The 16,625-nt window shown below is 45.5% G+C and overlaps 1 protein-coding gene across 1 annotated transcript in view; it reads left to right on the top strand.

The window, feature by feature from the left end:
* The window catches only part of CEP41 (centrosomal protein 41kDa), a 70,116-nt gene extending 59,772 nt beyond the window's left edge, over nucleotides 1–10,344 (top strand). The window contains exons 6-11 of the mRNA XM_006887197.1: nucleotides 4,608–4,752; nucleotides 6,866–7,017; nucleotides 7,403–7,470; nucleotides 8,784–8,898; nucleotides 9,341–9,553; nucleotides 10,235–10,344. Of these exons, the coding sequence (XP_006887259.1) occupies nucleotides 4,608–4,752; nucleotides 6,866–7,017; nucleotides 7,403–7,470; nucleotides 8,784–8,898; nucleotides 9,341–9,553; nucleotides 10,235–10,344 (803 nt within the window). The remainder of the gene's footprint in view (nucleotides 1–4,607; nucleotides 4,753–6,865; nucleotides 7,018–7,402; nucleotides 7,471–8,783; nucleotides 8,899–9,340; nucleotides 9,554–10,234) is intronic.
* The last annotated feature ends 6,281 nt before the right edge of the window (nucleotides 10,345–16,625 follow it).

Genomic DNA, 16,625 nt, shown 5'->3' with positions numbered 1-16,625 from the left:
TTCAACCTTCATACCCTTAATAATATTTAACAAGTCTTGCTTTGGGTTCTCTTTTGCACTGTCTTTGCTCTGGGAAGCTTCCTTGGATGTCTTAGGAACTTCAGTAGACTCCTCATCTTTCTTGTTAGTGCCAAAATACCTCTGGATGATAGTCTTTGTCCTGACAGTTCCCTGCGGAACAGCGAGGAGCAGCCTCCCAGGCAGAGATACTTCCACGCTTCCAGGGGACACAGGGAAGTGTGACGTGGGGCGAACAGACAACAGGGTGGAGACTCGAGGAAACATCTCAGAAGGACCTAATTCCTTTTTTAAAACCTTTTCTTATTTGTATATAGTACAGATATTTTTACTAATTTACTATTTGCCTTTTAATTTTCTTTGTATACATATGTATACATGTACGATTTGCATTTTTGCATGATAAAATCCATTCTTAACCTTTACTGTTGAATTTCATTTGCTCCTATAGACTCAGAAAATCCAAAATAGAATAAATTCTTATTCAGCTGTGTTTTCTTCTGTTGATTTCCTTTATTGATTTCTTTTCCTACATTTAACCTATTTGTAGTATTTTTGGTGTCTTAAAATTCAATTGCAGTTTAAAATAAAATTTACAAGTGATGGACATCTTAGTGAATCACCCTTTGTAGGTAACATTTTTATAAACCATATGAAGACTTGTAAGTTTTTAAGTCCTTTTTACATTTCTCATCAAGGTTTGCGAGTACATTTTCTATCTGCAGTTGTTGCTGTAGATGAGATTTGCTTTGTATAATTTTCTAATTAATATGTGGGAAAACTGTTGTTCATTTGATAACACTTTTTAAATCTAACCATATGTTTGTTTTCCCTACCTAATAGTACTCTCTTGAGGTTTCTAAGCAAATTACCATGTGATCTACAAATGAAATTTAAATATTCTCTTTAATAGGCCAAAACCAAATCCGTTACCATCAGATCACTTCGGGCTTATAACTGCCCAGTAGGAGAGACTAGAATTGTCCTCTAGGGGTTCCAGCTGTTTGTTGTTCACAGGGTCACTGTGGGTTGTACTTGGCTTGCCAGCACCCAGCAACAACAGCAGCTTTTACTGAAGCCAGATTGCATCATCTCCTGCTGTAGGGCAGCTGGAGGTGTAAACCACCAACCTTTAGCTTTAACAACTGTACCACCAAAGCTTATTTCCTTTAATAGGCTCATTTCTGTCCCATCTGTCATATTGACTGTTGTTGTTATGTGCCATCGAGTCGCTTGCGACTCATAGCAAGCCTATGTACAACAGCCCTAAACTCTGCTCTGTCCTGTGCCAATCTCATTGCCTCTGACACACCTACCCCCGTTACCCTAGTCACTGAATCAATCCACCTCATAGAGGGCCTTCCTCTCCTGCGCCGTCCCTCCACCCTCCCAAGCATGATGTCCCTCTCCAAGGACCTGTCCCTCCTTACGACATGACCAAAGTATATCAGATGAAGCTTCAGAATCCTTGCCTCCAAGGAGCCGTCCGGTTTAATCCTTTCCAGGATGAATCTGTTTGTTTTCCTAGCAGTCCATAGTACATTCAATACTCTTCTCCAGCACCACAGCTCAAAGGCATCAATTTTCCTTCTCTCCTCCCTAGATGTTGTCCAACTCTCTGATGCATAACAGGTGGTTGCAAAGACCATGACCTGTATCAGATGCACCTTAGTCTCCAGAGAGATACCATTGCTCTTCAGTACTTTGGAAAGGTCCCTAACAGCAGACTTTCCCATCACAATGTCTTTTAATTTCCTGGCTGCTGCTGCCAAGAGTGTTGACGATGGAGCCAAGCCGACTAAAGCTGTGAACAATCTCAGTCTCTTCACCGTCCATCCTGATGCTACCAATTAATTGGTGCAGTGGTGAGAATCTTTGTCTTCTTGACATTGAACCTCAATCCATATTGAAAGCTGCAGTCCTTGACCCTCCGCAGCAAGCGCCCCAGGTCCCCCTCATATTGACTAGATCATCAAATTCTCAACCTTTGTGGTCTTAAAAATTCCTCCTATATTCTCAAAGTGTAATTCCCAAAGAGTTTCCGTTTATATGGAATGTATCTATTCATATTTACTGCTTTACAAATTTTACCCAAGAATGTAAAACAATACTTACTTTACATTTTCACTTTAAAGCAGCATAATAGGACCCATTCCAAACAAAATATTTTTATGCAAAAAATTTGCTGTGGGAGCTGACCTTGTTTTACAGTTTAGCACCTCTCTTTGGCATCTGTCTCATTAGAAGACAGCTCGATTCGTAATTTTTTCTGTTTTTAATCTGCTGCCGTATGCTGTTTCAGTTAAGTATTTGATGAAAACCCAGCTTCCCACAGACCTGTAGTCGGAAAAGGAAAAGTATCTTAGAAGCTCCCTGAAGGGGTTGTGAGTGCTTTGCTTTGATACCACACCAGAACTCAGCTGGTTTCGTAAGCATCAGTTGCCATGTGGAGTCTGAATCATGCCATGGCCTCTCTGTACTCCTGTTAGGTTGACATCTGTAACGTGACTGTCCTGCACTCTGGTTGGGTCTTCTAGTTTTGCATGATTTTGTAACATGATTGTTGTTGTTATGTACGGTCGAGTCGCTTAAGACTGTAGTGACCCTATGTACAAGGGCTCTGAATCCTGCCCTATCCTGTGCCAACCTTATTGTCTCAGACACACCGACCCCCATTACCCCAGACAATGACTCAATCTATCCCATCACGAGTCTTCCTCTCCTGTGCTATCCCTCCACCTTCCCAAGCATAATGTCCCTCTCTAAGGACTGGTCCCTCCTGGCAACATGCACAAAGTATGTCAGGCACAGCTTCAGAATCCTTGCCTCCAGGGAGCAACCTGGTTTCACCCTCTCTAGGACAAACCTGATTGTTTTCCTAGCAGTAGCACCATACATTTGGAAAATAATGCTTCACTGATTTATGCAGTTCTTCCAAACATTGGTGCATTTCTTTGTCCAATAGGACGGTGCATACAATGAATCTTACCATCTCACTCATCTGCGAAGTCAAGTCCCGGAGCATAGTCAAGCTCTGACGGAATATCTATTTCCCAGCTTCTGATTCTTGCTAGAAATTCCATCACCACCAGTAAATTCTGTGATGTTTTCCTTGAGATGGCAGGTTCATTCTTGAAAAGCGGCTTCCAGGAGCCCAAGTCTAAATAATCATAACTTTTCCGTTCTTTTATCTCCCAGGTGAAAGTGCTGTTCATACAAAAAAGTGGCCCATTCCATTTGCCCCTCACAGGCACACTGGTGCTTTCCTGTGGTGCTCGGGCGTCTACAGCACAGTTCCTGTGCCCGTCCGTTTCCTCACACAGAACACTGAAAACGTGTGCTTACGGGAGAGATCAAATACGATGATTTTTTTTTTCCTGGCAGAGTTTCATGAAATTTTAATTCATTTTTTTTTTAGTTAATTTTAATGAGAGTTTACAGAGACTTAGGGTTTCCATTCATTCATTGTTGCACTTTTCTCCCTGCCCACCCCTTCTCCCCCACCAATTCACTCTTCTCCTTAAAAAGTAAAGGAAAAATTCTTTCATTGTTATACAATCCCTCCCCCCAAGTCCACTCCACTGTGCAGCCTTCATTCTGGACTCCTGTCAGGACCATAATACCCAATCATATATCCCTTTTAAACAGTTCTCTCCCTCTTCAGTTTCAGTGCAGTGTACATCATTCATTCCCTATTTCTCTGTCTTCCCTCAACTCCAGTGTTAGTCCCGTTTTACAACAGTGGCCCTATGCAATATTTGTCCTTTTGTGACTGAGATATTTCACTCAGCATAATGTCCTCCAGGGACACCCATTTTGTATAATATTTCGTGAGTTCCTTGTTTTTCAGTGCAGCGTAGGATTCCATTGTGTGAATATACCACAGCTTCTCTATCCATTTGATTGTTGATGGAAATACCATGATTTTAACTGCTCCATTGGGAGAGTGTTCAGTGAGTCTGGTGTGTTTGTTTGCCTGCTATGTGCCCAGAGGGGCAGATGCCCTGCGCACTCATGTGGTTTGGTGCCACTGTCCCCAGTCTCCCGAGGCCCTAGCCGTTCTGTCCTCCACCGTGTTTGCACCATCAGTGTAAATGTCAGCATGGGGAAATGAGAGATGACCTCTCTGTGTTACTACAGAAGTCGTTTCCTTGCTGACCCCCTGAAAGAGTCTTAGGGGATTCCCAGGTCTCACAGGCAACTTTATGAAAATACCTATAAGTGTTTTACAACAGTGACAGGATTTCCTTATCTTGACCCAACAGTGGAAGTGACCAAACCACTTCACATTGCTTTCGACTCATGGTGACCCCATGCATTGCAGAGCAGAATTGCATGTTCCCCAGAGGATTTTCAGGGTTTGGAAGCAAAGCACTAGGCCTTGACTCCAGAACACCTCTGTGTGTGTGTGTGTGTGTGTGTGTGTGTGTGTGTGTGTGTGTGTGTGTCTGTGTGTTCGAACCACCAACTCTTGGGTCAGTAGGTGAGCACTCAACCTTGTGCACCACCCAGGACTCCTGGAAATGCCTGCTGAGTGGATAACAGTCCTGAGGTGAAATGTTAACTCTCGATACATCTGTAAATTTTAGACAATGATTCTGGGACCTCAGACCCCGACGTGGACAACGCCGCCAGGACCAACGGGAAAGGGAGTCCCAGTGAGCCACCACCTAGTCCCGTGCAGTTTGTGAACAACTCGGGCGCCGGCGACTCCAGCCGCTCCACACTCCAGAGGTACCCAGGCCCACACGTGATTTCACATTATGCGTCCCAGTCACCCAGAGCCCAATCTCAGTGGCACCATTACTTCCAAAATAGAGCCGGCAGCTGCACAGTCCCCACTCCAGCCCCAGCCTCTCCACAGTCTCTTTATGCCACCCCCTGAGTTCTGTCTCCGCACTCTTAGTAGTTAATGTAAAAATACTAACAGGAGATTATTAATTTTCCCTCCTCGCTTCCACTCTTCCCAGCCCTCCTACACACAAGTTTGCTATCCAGACTCAGCTTTACAACTGTGAGCTTTTGATTCAGAGAGTATGATTCCCTCCCTCCCATCCTGTCACAGCTCACAATTACCCTGTCTCGCTTCAGAAAAGTAAGTAGTGAGCCACACACCGCGCTCTGAGATTGCACAGCGGGTAGGCAGCAGAGCGAGCACAGCCAGCGGCCTCTGCCATTGGTGTTGATGCTGAAGCTGGAGGTGGGCTGGCCCCTCTGACTCCGTGCACTGAGGTGTGGCCCTTTCTCACAGTTACGGACTATTGATTATAAGGCAATGCTGATTTCCAGCATATAACCCCTGCCTTCTCCTGGTAAAACACAGGCCAGGTTCTGTTGGAGAAAGAATTGCTATCATCAATACCACGGCTATTATTTCTTTATAGCTCCTTTGGTGAAAGAACTCAAAATTGCATTCAGATAGGCGTCGGCCTCTGTTGAGGACACAATTTTCTATCAGAGATTTTCTTCTCCCTTGGTTAAACAAAATAGGCCCCTAGATAGCATATAGTTACAGTGTTTATTGGATTTAAATGCAGAAGGTGATTTGCCAGGATAGGATAAGGGGGTTTGTCCAATATTTGCCCAGGAAAGGAAACAGCTTTTCATTCTGTGTCACAGACCTCCCTACTCGACTTCGTATTCTTGACACCTGGTCGTCTTGTTTCTTCATGTTCTCACATTTTACATATCCGTAAATGTGGTGACCACTCTTAGAGATTTAATAACTTTAGAAACAGAACTATAAAGTCCCCATTTCCACCCCAGCCTTTCCTTTTTTGTAGCTACCAAATCAAGAAACCTCTCCGTCTCAGCATTTTAACTCGTAAAAACAAAGAACAGATAACTATTAGACAGTATAAGTATATGCAACATATTCAAATATTAGTGTTCCTTTCAATTTCATATAATACATACACATAAAACACCTTTTCCGTGTTTTACCTTCACTATTCCTGTCTTAACTTTATTAATCTAAAGGTCTGTGTTTGAATCCACCAGCTGCTCCGTAGGAAGCCATCTCCTCCCCTAAATGTGTACAGCCTTGGGAATCTGATAATGGAGTCACTGAGTTAAAATTCTCTTAACAGTGGCCATGGGGTTTTTAGTGGCACAGTGATCAAGTCCTTGGCTGTTAACCAAAAGTTCAATCCTACTAACAGCTCTGTAGGAAAAGACCTGGCAGTCAATTTCCATAAAGAATGCTGCCTACGAAATGCAGCAGAGTGGCTCTCTCGTGTCCCGTAAGGAGTTGGAATCAACTCAACGGTAGCAAATTTTTTTGTTTTTGTTTTATTTTATTATTCTTGTGTGTGTGCCATCACACCAGATCTGACTGGTACAGGAGGAGATATATTGTCTGTCCCTCCTTCTTCAGCAGAGCATCTGGTGGATTTGAACCATGCATCTCTGGGACTGCAGTGCAGCTTCCTGCCACTAGGCCAACAGAGCTCCCTGGTAGCAAGTTTTTTTATGAAGCTCGTTCTGTTTCTGTTTGCTCTGCTTTTTCATAAGCCCTAAAATTCCCCTGGGTTAGCTGCTCCCCTCCTCGTGTTGCCGAGCGCTGCCCTTGTTGCTGGAGGCAGCTTGTACAGTGTCCGTCCCCTCTGCCACGCTAATGGTCAGATCGGCATTCTCTGCAGGTGAGTTGGCCACGTGGCTTCCCCAGAGGGTCCAGTGCGATAGCTCAGGAATCGAGGGCAGAGCTGAGATGCGATCTATCCATTTCTTTCCCTTTTTCCTTCAAAGGGCATCATTGAGCGCTCATCTCCCTGTTGGGATGGAGTGCGGGTGACCTGTAAGCCACAGGCCCTGACTACTTTCCGCTGACCTACTTTTCCATTTGTAGCGTCATCAGTGGTGTTGGGGAGCTGGACCTAGACAAAGGGCCAGAGAAGAAAGCAGAGCCCAGCACCAAAGACAAACCTTATCCTGACTGCCCCTTCCTGCTGCTTGATGTGCGAGATAGAGACTCCTACCAACAGGGCCACATTGTTGGAGGTAAGAGAGAGAAGGCCTGGTCGGCTCTGTCCTGGAGTCCAGGAGGCTGCAAACACATCCTGTGACTGACAATTCAGGAAACCATGTGTTAGTTGGACCCTTTGGGGGTCTCTGACCTATAGCTTCAACTCTATCGTCTCTTGCGGTAAAGGGCCCATGCTAAACGTCGGAACAGCGACACTTCCTGTTTTGTTCATAGTGCACTTTCCTCTTCTTTCACAAAAGTATTTCAGTTTATGATTTAGCAGTTTTGAAAATGTGTTCGTTTAAATCTTCTACCTTTTAACACCTAGTTAGATCTTAAATTTGCTGGAAATTGGAGACAGGTTGTACTCATGGAGCTACAGCAGTCCTAAATCCTAAGGTTTTTCTTTTTTTCCCCCAGCTTACAGTTATCCCATTGCAACGCTGTCTAGAACAATGAACCCTTACTCCAATGACATTCTGGAATATGTATCCTTTGTTGGGTTCTGCATTTGACTGCCTTGAGGACGGTACAACTCACACTTAACATGAACCATACTCCTGATCAGAAAACTCTGTGACGGACCTTTGCTATTGATCAGCTTTGTATATTTTAGAATTTGGATCCTTGACTACTGCTAAGAATCCTGACTCTATTTAAAGCATACACTTCCAAACCAATGTGGCACTGGGTCAGAGAACATTATGTTAAAGGTGGCACTCTGTTGAGAGTTCGTCCCAAGACATTTTTTCCCCTAGAAAGCTTTCCCACTCCAAAATCTCTGTAGATGTTCATTGAAATGAAAAATAAACAAACTAAATTAAATAAAAAAAAGAAGTAAGCCTTTTCTCCTTTTATCAAAATTTTCTCTTAAAATTTGATATTTTTTTCTGCTTGCAAAGATCATACAAGTTGTTGTTGTTGTTATTGTTATGTGCCATCAAGTCACCTGCGACTCATTGCAATCCTATGTACAATAGCTCTGAACCTTTGCCCTAACCTGAGCCAATCTCGCTGCCTCCAACACACTTACCCCCATCACCCCAGTTATTCTTTCATCCCATCTCATCCGGGGTCTTCCTCTCCTGGGCTGTCCCTCTACTCTACGAAGGATGATGTCCTTCTCCAAGGGCTGTCCCTCTTGGCCACATGCCCAAACTATGTGAGATGAGCTTCAAAATCCTGGCTTCCAAGGAAGAACTTAGTTCCACCCTTGCCAAGACAGACTTGTTTGTTCTCCTGACAGTCCATGGCATGTTCAATACTCTTCCAGCACCACAACTCAAAGGCATAGATAGAAAATAATTTAAATATTAAAAAAATATATTTGAAGGGGAATTTGACACTCCATAGATAAGCATTGAGCTGCTATCTGAAAGGCTGATGGTTTGAACCCACCACGTGCTCTACAGGAGAAAGTTGAGACCATCTGCTTCTGTAAAGATGGCGGCCTTGGAAACGCAGGCTTGCCATGTGCTAGAACTAACTTGACAGCAGTGGGTCTGGTGTTTGGGTTTTTCAAGCTCATAATGATAAAAAAGCTAAAGTGTGTGAAACCTCAGCATTAGGGCTGCCTTGGACCAACGTGACACTAGTTTAGAAAGATAAGAACACCAGCTTGGAAGCCAGTGTGGTTGCCGAGACAGGAACAGTGTTCTGAGACAGTGTGGTTCCCGTGGCCCCTGGTCCAAGGTGGCAAGCTGTCATCTTCCATGCCCTGAACTCAGCCTGTTGCCCCCCGGGGTTTCTGTAGTCCAGGGGCATTAGCTCAGTGCTGTGAACCTTAACCCCTCTGACTCAGAAAAACGCCCATGGCAAGATCATTATTCTTTACGACGATGATGAGAGGCTGGCCAGCCAGGCGGCCACCACCATGTGTGAGAGAGGCTTCGAGAATCTCTTCATGCTTTCTGGAGGTGAGCACCTTTGGTTCTTTTGGGGATATTACAGATGTGCAGACTCCCAGTCCGCCAGTCTATCCTTTCTTCTGTCAGTGCTCTGGAAAGAGAGGAACATGTGCACTGAGCAGGTCAGAAGTCCAGCAAGATGTGCAGTCAGTCGGTCCTTGTTTAATTCCTGAAAGAGGGACATTGCCTTAGGGCTTCAGAAGGAAACCGTAGCCTGGGAAACTTGAGGAGAAGGACGTTGAGCATTTGCAGATTTCCAAGCTAACGAGTCACATTTTTCTGGCACTTACTAATTAATGGTGAAGCAGTTGTCCAAGTGTTGAGTCTTATATATTATGTTGACGTCTACTTGACCACAGAGCTTAGACAAAGTACAGGGTTCTTTTCTGATTGTGATAGGCTCAGCCCTCCTATATTAATGTTGTTTTTTTTTCTGATGATCTACACCTAGGTCTAAAAGTCTTAGCTCAGAAATTTCCAGAAGGACTGATCACTGGTTCTCTGCCAGCATCCTGCCAGCCAGTTCTTCCCCCGGGTTCTGCTCGGAAGAGATCCAGCCCCAAAGTGCCACCTCCACCCGCTGAGAATAAATGGAGATTTACCTCAGAAGATTTAAAAAAGATAGAATATTACCTGGAAGAACAGGGTCCTACAGAAAATCCTGGTAAGATATTTTGACCTTCAGAGATAATGGTTTCTGTGCAGCTTGAGATTTTCACCATTGAACACTACCTCATCCCAGGAAAAGCCTAATCTGTTCAGATTTGTGTGTGTGCGTTTGTCTCTGTGTGTCTGTGTATCTGTACATGTGCTTTCCAGGTGCTGTGGGAGGGTATGCAGGTTTGAGGTGATCACAGACAGTGCAAGATTTAGGCATTGAGCATAGATCCAAAAAGGGAAAATATTTTCTCAGTCAAATAAAGTACTTCTCCCAGACTCAGGTGAGATGTTAAACATAAGAGACCTTAATTCCTTCTGGAACAGTGTCCATTTCTATCTGCTGCTTCTGAGCACATTTAAGCCACTTCAGAACACCCTAGGAATTTGTCTTCACACCCAAATGTACAAATTCCTCCTCGCCTTCCTCAGACCTCGCTCATTATATCTCTACAGGGGGAAGGAAGGACAGATGAGGTTAGGTGGAGAGCATGGGAATAAAGAATGGACATGATCTGGGTTTCCTCCTGCCCCTGCCCTACACCCACCTTGGAGGAGGTGGAGGGGTGGATGGTCACCCTTAGCTCAAAGTAGATGCTGAATAGACTTCATTAGCCTAAAAGTGTACTTGGCAGATGGTTCTTGGAACATCCCTGCAGCTCTGCCCCCTGCTCTCTCGCTCCTTCAGGCCGGCTGAGCCAAGCCAACTCCACTGGAAGAGACTCCAAGGTTCCCGCTGGCACCCCGAATCCCCGTGCCCTCAGCAGCAGCGCCCCGCAAGGCAAGCCGTGGAAGTAAAGACGCCATCTCTCCTAGTCAACTAAACGTTTCCCTCCTTTTGGAACCTCTGAGCTCTTCCTAAGTCGGGAAAGCTGCTCAGAGGAAGGACCACGACTGAGTGCTAGACCCTATCCCCGCCTCCACTGAAGGACCTTGACAGGTGACCCCCAGACCCGGAGGCCTGACAGGCTCCAGCCCCTTCCCTGTTGTTTACAGAATATTTATGTCTTTGAAACGGAGTAGGACCAAAAAAGAAAGAAAAAAAAAGAGTCTACATTTTTTAGGCTTTTCTTTGGTGTAATACGGTCCAGCATGTCTGGTCTGGACCTGATGTTTTGTAAATACGTCAGTCACATCTGCTGGCATGTTCTTCCCAGCCCTCTGCTCCCCAACACCCCTCTGGTTTCACAAAGGATTCTCCAGACAACAGTCACGGCAGCCAGAGAAGTGGTCCCAGCACCTCAGGCAGACGTGCAGTCCATCCTGGGCGGACAAACACCCCAGGAGCGCCCCACCCTCAGAATCTGTCTTCCTAGCACGTCCTGAAAGCTCTGTCAGTGCCTGTGAACACGGCTCAGTTTTCAATTTGTAGAAGAACTCTTACACATCCTGAACCTTTCTCTTCACTAGATCTACCCATCTCACCCCCGTCAACCATGGTGCTGGTATACTGGCCGCCAGAGCTCAGGGGTGGGACGGTCCCTGAAGGAACACTCTGGCTGTCTTACCAGGGCTCAGCCCCTGAATGGCCCTCACTGTGACAGGTTGATCAGTTTTCAGGCCCCACTTCGCAGTGTGGGTGAATCCCCCCTAATTGTGTAGAAAACCGGAGCCACTTGAAAACAGCAGCTGCAATTGTGGGCTCGCTAGGTGAGGAGGGCCCCACTTCTAAGAGCCAACAGCCCGAAAGCCCTTGCTTAAAAACACAGTATTAGGCTGATGGAGTAATTAGTGCAATTTTCTGCTTACTTTTCATTCTCCTGACTGAGCTGTGATTAGGCTCAGCCTTTATAGATTCTGGTTTGGGCCGGAATTTTGAATCAGCATTAATTGAATTGCTGGATGGCTGACGTTTTATTTCATTTAATTGGAAGAACAAAAGACCACAGGTAAAGATGAGAAACTAAAAAATCAGAAGGAAAAAAGGAAAGGGCCTTGTTAATTTTTATGGTCTGTGATCTGGAGCCGTGATAAGGGACAGGGAATAAATTGTGCTCTTTGTCATGGCAACCGGCTTCTGAAAAGCCACCTGAAAATTGCTGTCCTTAGGTGGTTACTGCTGCTGGGTAAGATTTGCCTTAATGGTACTATTTTCTCTCCACTGGGGGAAAAAAATGGCCACAGTATTTCTAGGGGAGGGGGAACTTTTTGAGGGGAGCTGTGTTTGTTAGAGAGATGAAGGCAATAAATATAGAGACATATGGATAAATGACATTCAGGTTCAGCCTTACTCGCTTTTAGGGTGTATTTCTTCTCCTCCTTTACTTGATTTCCAAAGTGCAACATTTTCCGATGCTTTGGAAATCACACGAACCAGGGACATTGTTCAGATGTCAGGCCGGGCCCAATTTTCCACAAAATTCGAGAACCTTGTATAAAATCCAGCCAATGTACACATAGCTTTAATGAGGAGCCTGTCATGTTTCCCCATAAATTTATTGCCTGAGAACTTAGTTCAGCCTTTTACTAATGCCAAAACGTTCTGGCTTTCTATTTTCTTTATAATATAGATAGAAAAATGCAAACATTTCCACACACAGTTTTCCCCTCAACACAGACACAATTTCTCAGTCATCTTGGACACATAGACATTTTTAAGAAAAACATCCACCCCCCACCCTCAGTAACAGAATTCTGGTTTAAGCCATTTTAAATTGACTAATCAGGATTTTAGACTTGCCTGCCCAGCTTTGATTTGAAAGTAGACGGTGGTTCCTCCCCAGTCCTAGATTGCATCTCTAAACACTAGAACATTAGAATGGACAGTATCTTTGTGGAATGTTCATTTAGCCAAACCTGCTAGCATTGTTCCTCCTTCCCCTGAGACTTGGAGGAGGTCGGGGATATGTATGTGTGTTTCTCTGTAGCACTTTGCCACGTCTGTAATTATTTAAAGAGTCACCCCACAAAAAGCCTGCCCCAAGCCTGAACTTGGTGTGTTCTGTGTGGCTAGCAGACGTTTTATACTAGCTTGAGGTATTATATTGCTTTTGAGGTTCGATTTTTCCAGTTCCTTCAGTAGATGAATTGACATGTATTATTTAACTCATCAACGGTACTTTGTGCACTTACGAATGTTGACGATTAAAGTACACAGTTATTAACGAGGTGTTTGCTGTCGGTAACACTGAAATCTGCCAATTTCTCTCTTCCTCTCTGTTGAGATGATTTGGGGGAGCCACCCGAGGCTGACGTGATTTGAAAGAAGCTTCTCTTTCTTGCTACCCCTCTCAGCTAAGGACATGCTCTTTCTGTAAGTGGATGAGGAATTAATTTCAGGCGAGGAGCGGGACTGCAGCTCTCAGAGGCCGGGATTCTCTTTGTGCTCAGGCAGGACCACCGGCCACCTTAAGCAGGTTGCACCGTAGTTCTCTGCTCCGTGTTTTGAGGTCTGCAAGCAGCCCCTGCCTGGGAACACGTGACCCCGGGGTGGATGGAGCTTTGTCGCTGCACAGCTCAGCGTAATAACCAATAAGTTAAAAGCCTGGAAGGGGTATGTATTGAAGGGTGGGAGGGAGGAAGAAAGGAATAGAGGGAGACGGGGTGAAGAAGAGAAAAGCAAAGAGGAAAAAGGAGGGAAGGAAGGAACAGGGTCTTAGTCATTCCAAAACAAGAACACGCTGGTGTGCAGTAATGCCAGATTTAATTATTAAACGGTAAAATGATTCCAATAACCTACAAAGGACCTTAATTTTTACCTTTAGGGTTTTTTTAAAAAGGAAAAGGGTAGAGGGAGAAGTTGCAAAGCCAGCTGTCTTTCTGGGCTTGTTACAAGTCAAAATTAAGAGGGAACAAATAAATAATGCTCTTTAGTTTCTCAGGGATTTCTTTCCCCGTGGTACTCTTTAGATGCTTCAGAAATGCTCAGGACTTTCAGCTGTTCCCCAAGAACACAGAACAAAGGGAGGACCTCCTTTTCCTGAGGTCCCTTGTGGAAGCAGAGTCCTAGGCGGGGAGAAATATGTTGGTAATTTGTCTCATGTTGGTCTCTCTTGCGCATCCTCTGACTTTGTTAAGGGGGGAGGTCTGTCCACCAGATCATCCAAATCTGCGTGGCTCTTCCTGCCCAACACTGGAGACGGTACTTAACCTGTCCTGTCCCCAGTTCCAAAATGTTCCCAGTGTCTTCAGTGTGTGTTTCCCCACAGTTCTTTTTGTGATGTAACCCCCATAACTACACTCTTCCCCTCCAAGAAACATCAGAACATGGATTGCAATTCATCGTTTTAATTATGTGGGCATGTTGAGTGCATACGGGCCATTCAATTAATTTTTTAATTAGCAAATCTGTTTCTCATATGAAAGCAACGAACGAGACATGCTTTCAGAGTGGTCAGGATACATTCAAGCAGTGGCACTGTCCTTGAATTGTCATCACTCTCGCAATGATAATTATCGTACCCTCCTTAAATGGGTGCCTAGGTCACCATGGCCTTAACTATGTAATCAAAAACAGAAAGCAGCTCTGAATCCTGACGGAGCAGGATGCGACACGTGATGTGACATGCATTTACCAAACTGCCCTTGTCACCAGCACCGCCCCACAGAAGCCTCGCTCTTCCCTCCCCGTGCTGAAACTCTTGGTTTTAGTGCAAAGAAAGTGTTAGGTCCTGCAGCACCAGGTAAAATGTAAAGCCAACAGAGGTCATTTATTATGTGCTGCTGGCTGGCCAGCGGACCACATTTCTTGGAGGATGTAAACGCATCTCCAATTTGGAATCATTTTGGCTGGCAGCTCCCGGGAGGTGACTCTCAGAGCCTGTTCCAGGGGCCTTTGCTACGTGTTTGTGTGTTTGTTCGGGAGGGAACGAGTTGAACCTGGGACATTTACTCATTGAAGTCCAGGATGGGAGGCTCATTGTCAGCCACCACTCCCGCCAGCCTCTCTGAGGATCTGGAAAGCTTCTTATCCTTTGTCCTCTACTTGTGTGGGAGGGAGAAGGCATTCAGGAACCTGAGAGCTTGGGGTTCCCCTCAGCAGTAGGTGCCCCAGAGCTGATAAGGCCTTCTCATCAGCCACGTATCTGCAGGGCATGCAGCGGGTGCTGCTTCCAGAGTTCAGCACCTACAGGCTCGACTCTTCCCTCTGAAATGAGGTTACTTTTCTCTATCAAATCTGGATTTCCAGGCAGCCCCCACCAGCAGACATTTACGGAACAGTGTTTACCGTGGGCTGGGCAGTGTTTTAGATGTTTTCATGTGTGTCTTGGCTTTCACACAGCTATCCTGTGAGGTGGGCACCCTGCATTTTGAGATAAGGCAAGTGAGACTGGGTTAGAAGTTCAGCCACTCGCCCTAAGCCACCAGGAGCTGGTCTTTGACCCTCACTCTGCAGTACCCCCACCTGACCAACAAAATGTCTCTCTCTTGGACACTGGCTCCCCTTCCCAGCTAGCCTCCTAGGCCAGCATAAAAGGCAATTGGAAACGCAGCGACATTTCTGTTTTCTGTGTCCAGTGTCTGACCTGAAATGTGCTCCAGGATTTTGAGGTTCATTCTGTTTGCCAGTGGACACCCAGTGAGGTATAACTTAAGGAATGAGAGTTACAAACTTTTAATTAGAGTGTAGGGGGAGGGAGAAAGCAGACTGAACAAGGCGTTCAATAAACCATATTGATATGATTTGTGTCTGATGTCTTATTTCCTGTATGGTGGTGTTTCTGATTTACACTGAAACATAAATTGTGTGAGTTGGCCGGGTTTCACGGGAGGAAACGGAGGCAGACATCTGCACCTCACTCCACGTCCATGGAGCCCGGATTCCATCACAAGTCACTGAGAGATGGAGCCGAGCACCGTGGCTGTGGTTTAGCAAAAGATTTTTTTCCTTTTCTCCTCTGCATTGGGCAGTCGGCACTTGGCAGCCTCAGTCTCTGGGGTTGTTAGATGACGCTCACATTTAAGTTGCCAAATTAATGCAGATCCTCAGCTCTGGGAGAATTCATTACCCTTTGACAGGGTTTCGGAAATGACAGTGTTCTGCTTCTTTTGGAGGCTCCCTTGATCTGGCCAATTTGAACGCTGTCCTTGATCATGTCCATGTTCACTAAGCAGCAGCCGGCCTAGATATGCTCACAGGATGCTGTTTCTCCAGTCCCGAGACTGAGAAGCCTCAGGCGGCTTCAGGATGAAAAGTGGCCCTGTGCTCGACCAGGTACCTGTGAGATCAGACCTGGATTACATGCAGTGACGTTCAGTTTCCGCTTCTCACCAACGCCAAGCAAAGCTGGATACACACACATCTAAATGTTAATTCAGGAGACCATCCAAAGGGCTCGCTTACACTATCCACGGCCCACAGGCCACACTGAAAATGATACCATGGAATGAGCTAGAAGAAATGTTAAGTTAGCAGACTTTAGGAAGAAATCAGAACGAGAGAAAGCTTAATGCAGCGTTATTAAAGGGGGGAAATAGGGGAGCTCCCGGGTGAGGTTCCTCATGCTGGGGATGCAGAATGGGGAAGTCACACTGTGAACTTTTTGGGGAGGGTTTTTGTTACAGTCTTCAGGGAGGGACATTCTGCTCTTGAGTTACAATCCACCTGCTGGTTCAGCCAGGCAGGCAAGGCTGTTTGCTCTTCTTAGCAGCAGCAGGCAAGGCCGTCAGAGTTTGAATTCTGAATTCTCCTCTTTGGCCCCCTTTGTCCAGACTTAACATAAAATATGAGTTCATTTAAAAACAAAGGGGTTTCTCCCCCACCCCAAGGTGTCAGTTTATAGGTGTGTGCAAACCCAATCAGTTCCCAAGGTTGCCTAGAAGTGGACAGGAAAAGAAGTGCCTCCCAGGATTTTCTCAGAATGACAACTCACAGCTCAGTGTGAGGTCTGAAGTGCAGCTGCTCCCAGCTCTCTTCCAAGTGCTGGTTCTTCTGAGGATGAAACACAGCATTCTTCAGGAGGAGATGGAGAGAGAGGATGCTTACAGAAGAAATGCGTCCAGGCATCCTGCAACACTGAATCTGGACCCCGATGAGGATGGCCAGGTTGATGGCTTATGTGTAAGCCTACACTTACACACAGGTAATCTGGTGTCTTTGAAAGAGCTTTCTTGAGTTTGTTCAGATTATAAAAGTCGTG

Source organism: Elephantulus edwardii, unplaced genomic scaffold, assembly GCF_000299155.1.
Source record: "Elephantulus edwardii isolate Elephantulus edwardi_28Jun2011 unplaced genomic scaffold, EleEdw1.0 scaffold00055, whole genome shotgun sequence".
Classification (NCBI taxonomy): Eukaryota; Metazoa; Chordata; class Mammalia; order Macroscelidea; family Macroscelididae; genus Elephantulus; species Elephantulus edwardii.
The sequence above is the reverse complement of the archived record's forward strand: the minus strand, read 5'-3'. Positions and strand labels throughout refer to the sequence as shown.